Source organism: Chlorocebus sabaeus, chromosome 29, assembly GCF_047675955.1.
Source record: "Chlorocebus sabaeus isolate Y175 chromosome 29, mChlSab1.0.hap1, whole genome shotgun sequence".
Lineage (NCBI taxonomy): Eukaryota > Metazoa > Chordata > Mammalia > Primates > Cercopithecidae > Chlorocebus > Chlorocebus sabaeus.
Genome location: NC_132932.1, coordinates 16,045,323 through 16,051,322, shown reverse-complemented (window position 1 = coordinate 16,051,322; position 6,000 = coordinate 16,045,323). Strand labels below are relative to the sequence as shown.

At 47.1% G+C, this 6,000-nt stretch overlaps 1 protein-coding gene across 12 annotated transcripts in view; it reads left to right on the top strand.

Moving 5' to 3' along the window:
* Positions 1 to 2,661: 2,661 nt before the first annotated feature.
* The window catches only part of PRC1 (protein regulator of cytokinesis 1), a 29,197-nt gene continuing 25,858 nt past the window's right edge, over positions 2,662 to 6,000 (top strand). For 4 of the 12 annotated variants that reach the window (XM_073013020.1, XM_007990440.3, XM_073013019.1 and 1 more), the window contains exon 1: positions 2,690 to 2,873. In XM_073013020.1, the coding sequence (XP_072869121.1) occupies positions 2,863 to 2,873 (11 nt within the window). In that variant the 5' untranslated portion in view covers positions 2,690 to 2,862. Of the gene's footprint in view, positions 2,874 to 6,000 lie in introns of all 12 variants that reach the window. The other 8 variants (XM_073013013.1, XM_073013015.1, XM_073013014.1 and 5 more) reach the window with 5 other exon arrangements.

Below are 6,000 nucleotides of genomic sequence, written 5' to 3'. Positions count from 1 at the left end.
ATCATTCTGGGCCCGGCGCAGTGGCTTACACCTGTAATCCTAGCACTTTGGGAGGCCAAGGCAGGCAGATCACTTGAGGTCAGGAGTTCAAGACCAGCCTGGCCAAGATGGTGAAACTCTGTCTCTACTAAAATATAAAAATTAGCCGGCTGTGGAGGTGCGCACCTGTAGTCCCAGCTACTCGGGAGGCTGAGGCGGGAGAATCACTTGAACCCAGGAGGCAGAGGTTGCAGTGAGCCGAGATCGTGCCACTGGACTCCAGCCTGGGCAAAAGAGCAAGACTCTGTCTCAATAAATAAATAAGTAAATAAAAATAAATGATAATTCTGTATAAGAATACATTCCAAGGAGGAAAAGGCATTCCTCAAGCATCTAGCTAGAATTTTGAGTGTTATTTCAAGCTAGTGTGCAAGACCAAAGACACTGCCAACAGGGCTGTTGTTCGCAGAAAGAATAGGTGGCATCAAAAAAAGATTAAACAGTGGCAAAACACTGCCCTTCCATCAAGTAGAAATATATGACCCTGTAATAGGGTTTTTGTTTGTTTGTTTGTTTTTTGAGAAAGGGTCTTGCTTTGTCATCCAGGCTGGAGTGCAGTGGCATGATCATGCCTCACTGCAGCCTTGACCTCCTGGGCTCAAGTGATCCTCCCACCTCAGCCTCCCAAGTAGCTGGGACTAGAGGCTCATACTACCACACCTGGCTAATTTTTGTATTTTTTATAGAGACAGGGTTTTGCCACACTGCCCAGGCTAAGGTCATATATTATAAACACGTATTACACAGTGTTTTACATGCAGCGTTTATGCTCTGAATGGATATCTTTGCATCAGTTCTGTGACTTTGTTAGCCTCAGCACCTCAGTGTAAAGGACGAGAGAAAAATTGTCTTATCTCTGGATACTTAATAATGCTGGCCCTAAGAACATGTATGAAGATCACAAATTTGTGAAGCTTTCTGAAAAGCTCTCCTGTTAATTTAACCAACAAAGAATGCAAGTAAATTTTAAAAGTGGTGCTGCCATCCACTGTATTAGTGGTGTCAGTGTTAATCAACAGAGTGCAAGGGAATTGAAAAAGTGGTGCCTGTCGTCCAATGAGTTTGTGCTGTGAATATCTGGCATGCTGCTGATAGGTTAAAAAGAACATTGAAGCCAGGCGCGGTGGCTCACACCTGTAATCCCAACACTGGGAGGCTGAGGCCGGCGGATCACCTGAGGTCAGGAGTTCAAGACCATCCTGGCCAACATGGCAAAACCCCATCTCTACTGAAAATACAAAAAAATTATCCAGGCATGGTGGTGCGTGCCTGTAGTCCCAGCTACTTGGGAAGCTGAGGCACAAGAACCGGGTGGTGGACGTGCAGTGAGCCGAGATTGGGCCACTGCACTTCAGCCTGGGTGACAGAGCAAGACTCCATCGCAATTAAAAAAAATAAAAAGAAGAACATTGAAAGCAGCAATGAAGTTTTTCTGAAAATAAGAAAAATATGGTTCTGAAGGTGAAGCAAACAAGCATCCTTTACCTTTACGGAAAAGGCATATGAACGTAAGTTACAGTTGGCCAGTAAACACGAAAAATGTGCAATTTCAATTATAATCAAGTGCCAAACAAGAAAATGCCAGTATTATTATTTTACCTACAAAATGAGCAAAGATGTTTAAAAGTATGATAGAATTCAGCCCTGCTGAGGGTAACAAAAGGAGGGTACTTTTCCGGTGAGGCTTTGTGCAGAAGGCAAATTAATAAAGGGAGCATTCAGTAATTACACCTCTAGGAATCAGCCGTACGAAAATGCAGGATGCAAAGATTTATGTATGAAGATATTCAGTCCAGCCTTATATTTTAAATTATTATCTAAATATCAATAGCAGAATGGGCGAGATAGCTACATACCAGGATATTATGCCACCATGAATCACTGGGAAAAAAAATGTGATATATAAGCATTTAGGGATGTAACATGTTCATCGAGGAAAGGAGGCTACAAAAGTACTTTGATGTTTGAGTTTTAAATTTTTCATGTAACAATTTAGAAACTCATCTAATTTGAAAGAAAACCACACCTAGGTTATCTGCATTTATTCACCAATCAGGTGAGTTGGGCAAATCATTCAAATCTTTTTGAGTTTCCTCTGCAATGGTGACAATACTCACCATACAGGATTGTGGAGGTTAAATGGGTAACTAGCGTTGAAAGGTTCCAGGCCCATGAGCAGGGCTCAATGTTCCTTCCCTTCCTCTTAGTGTACGGCTTCCTACATCTGGGGAGAAGTCCCACCAAAGATCGGTTCCAAGGTTCGCTTCTTGGATGAGCAAGGGAAACTAGGCGCTAACTTTCCTATTCCTCCCCGCTCCCGGTCCCAGCAGCCGGGACTCAGGGAAGACGGGAAGCCGCGGTGCTCTCAACTCCTTCCCCGCCCGCGCACTTCGAATACAAACTGCGCCGGGCGGGGCGGGGCGGGGCGGTGCTCCGATGACGTAGCCGACTCGGGAGGGGAGTCCCTTGAGGCTACCGCCAATCGAGGGAAGTGGGAGGTGCAGGCCACGCCCGCCCACTCACAGACGTGACGTCATCCCCCCCCCCGCTCCAGCGCTTCCCAGGCCCGGCTCACGAGTCCCCGCCCCGACTGCGCACCCGCGAGCTGCAACCCGAAGGGCGGGGATTTTCGTGGAGCGACGGGACGCGACGCCAATCGCAGCGAGGCTTCGCCCCGTGGCGCGGTTTGAAATTTTGCGGGGCTCAACGGCTCACGGAGCGGCTACCCGGAGTGAGATCGCTGGTGTTTGCGGGTGGTTGTTGCTCTCGTGGCCGTGTTGAGTAGGTCTAGACCTGGACTGACGGCTGCTTGGAGCGTCTGCCATGAGGAGAAGGTGCGGGTTGCGGGGAAATCGAGGGGACGCGGGAGAGAGCGACGCCCGTCTCGAGTTCTGGGCCCGTTCAGGGGTGCGGGGCCCGTGCGGGGTCCCGGGACTAGGGCATCACAGCAGTCGGCGCTGAGTGAGGCCGGGGGCGCGAAGGGGCAGGGTCTGGAGGCGGCGAGCCAGTGCGAGGGCCGCGGCGGAGGTGAGACCTGACGCGCTGTCCCCCGGCGGCCGCGGGTGTCCGTAGGCTCAGACGCCCGGGTGGGAGTCGAGCGCCGGTGCCCGGACGCGGCAGGGCGGGCGAGGCCGGGGGCCCGGGTCGGCCTCCACCCAGGCGGTCAGCGCTGGCACTCGGACCCCACCCTCCCCACCCTCGGCGTCTCAGGTGCCCCTTCTTTGGCGCAGATGACTCGTTGTAAACCTTCTGTGGTCCTGGCTTCTCTTTAAAGCTGTTAAGTTTATTTATCGTTGTTTTGTTTTATTCTTTGTTTTTGTGGAAACGCGGTCTCCCTATGTTGGCCAGGCTGGTCTCGAACTCCTGGCTTCAGGTGATCCTGCCACCTCGGCCTCCCAAAGTGTTGGGATTACAGGCGTGAGCCACCGCGCCCAGCCCGTTGTTTTTCTTTATATCTGGCCAGCAGTGTTAACGTTTTGTTTGAATTGGAAAGATAGCTTTGTTTCTTTGCAAGTTAAGAAACGGATTATGGAATTCTTTTCCGGTCGTTTTAATAACTTCCTAGGCAGTGTTGGGGAGGGACTGACCGACCTGAAATCCGGACCAGTGACACTGACACTTACCGGCCTTGTGACTTCCAAATATTAACTTTAATTTTTGAAAGTTGTAGATGAATTATTGTGATGATACAGCGTTAATTTGTAGTTTTGGGTGGAACTGATTGTTCTAAGGCTTTGTAAGATTCTTCATTTCATGATCACTAATTCTGATCTTTTTCAAATGCTTGCCCTCAGAATAGTGAGAATTGAGTGCCAACATGGTGAAACCCCGTCTTAACTGAAAATACAAAAATTAGCCGGGCGTGGTGATGCGCCTGTAGCCCCAGCTTCTCAGGAGGCTGAGGCAGGAGAATCGCTTGAGCCTGGGAGGCAGAGGTTGCATGAGCCGACATCTCGACACTGCACTCCAGCCTGGGTGGCAGAGTGAGACTCTGTCTCAAAAAAAAAGTCCATTAACAGTTTATGAATTATTTAGGCATCTCCTCTATCAAGGGATTGAATGAAGCAGGAGAAAAAATTACCCTTTAGTGTTGGTTCCAGGCTAATGGATATCATTAGACTTTTTTTTTTTTTTTTTGAGACAGGGTCTCACTCTGTCACCCAGGCTGGAGTGCAGTGGCGAGATTGCTCACTGCAGCTTTGACCTCTGAGGCTCAAACAAAACTCTGGCCAGAATTAATTATGGTTATCGGTCCCCGAAACAGGTTGCACAGGAGATCAACAAAGCTCCTTCTCTGGAGTGCTAAGAAAAAATAGGGCAGTGGATCAGTGAAGGCTGCCTGAAGGTAGGAAATAATTTAGAGGACCACTTTGAGATTTCTTCCAGTCCAGTGATTTATGTTCAAGACTGGAAAAACTGACTCATTCTACAACCTTTGTGTCCTTGAGTGGTAGTCTTTGTATGCACTCTGTGTTTTTCAGTAAGTCTAAAAAAAATCTCAGACTTGCTCCTTTTAGGGGATTACCTGAAACAATTTAGCCAGGTAGTATTTCAGTGTATCATGATAATTGTTCATAATGATTGCTCTGAAGCATCTTAAGAACATACAACTTTTTTGAAATGTCACATTATTCATTCAAAAAGACTTCTTGGGCCTGGCACAGTGGCTCACACCTGTAATCCCAGCACTTTGGGAGGCCAAGGTGGGAGGATGACTTGGGCCCAGGAGTTCAAGGCCAGCCTGGGGCAACATAGCAAGACCCTGTCTCTAAAAAATAATAATAATCTATACTAAAAAAGAAAAGAAAAATACTTCTTGAATGTTATATACAAGGAACCATTCCAAGTGGTGGGGATATAGCAGTGAGCAAAAGTGACATCCCTGTCCTCACAGAGTTTGTATTCTAATAGCAAAAGAGGAGTGTAATAAATAAGTTAATCTTAAATGGTGATAAGTGCTATGTAGAGAAATCAAGCAGAGAAAGGGGATAAGAAGTACTGAAGGTGTAGGAAGTGGGGTTGTGGTTTTAAAGAGATGGGTCAGGAAGGGCCTCCCTGAGAAGGTGATCTCTGAGCAAAGACCTAAGGAGGAAAAGGGTGAAGCCATGCAGCATGGGGGAAAAGAGATCTAGGTAATCAGCATATCCAAGTGCCCTAAGCGGGGATAGTGCCTGGTATGTTCCAGAAAGAGCAAGGAGGTCTCTGTGACAGGAATAGAATGAGCACTGAGGTCAAAAGAAATGGCTTTCAGATGGAATGGGCCTTCATAGGGCTTTGCAAAGGCAGAGGCTTTTCCTTGGAGTGAGATGGCAAGTCATTGGAGGATTCTGAGTAGAAGATTAGGACTTGGGGCTCCTGTGTTGACAACAGACTTAAGGAGGCCAGCATTGAAGCAGCGAGACCAGTTAAGAAGCCATTGCCATACAGCAAAAAGTTAGTGGTGGTGCCCTGGACGAGGGTGGGGGTGGTAGTGGTAGCAGCAGAGGTCAGGAGGAATGAGATTCTGCCTGTCTTGTGTAGATAATGCTAATGGCGGGAATATAAGAAAGAAGTGTCAAGGATGATACAAGATGTAAGTTTAAAAAAAAAATAAGTTCAGTACAATTTGAATGTTAGGAAGAGTGAGAAATGTTAGTTTTTAATTCTTTGAAAATGATCCTCTTACAGGAACTGTCTCTAACTAGAATAATAATAATGGGTGTTGTGGTAATTCCAAAAACCCATTTCCAACAGGCCAAATAAAATGCGTTATGTATTAGTAAAGTTTTCTTTCTTTCTTTCTTTCTTTTTTTAAGACAGTCTTGCTCTGTCGCCCAGGCTGGAGTGCAATGGCACGATCTCAGCTTACTGCAACCTCTGCCTTCTGGGTTCACCGGGTTCAAGTGATTCTCCTGCCTCAGCCTCCTGAGTATCTGAGATTACAGGCACCCACCACAACACCCGGCTAATTTTTATGTTTTT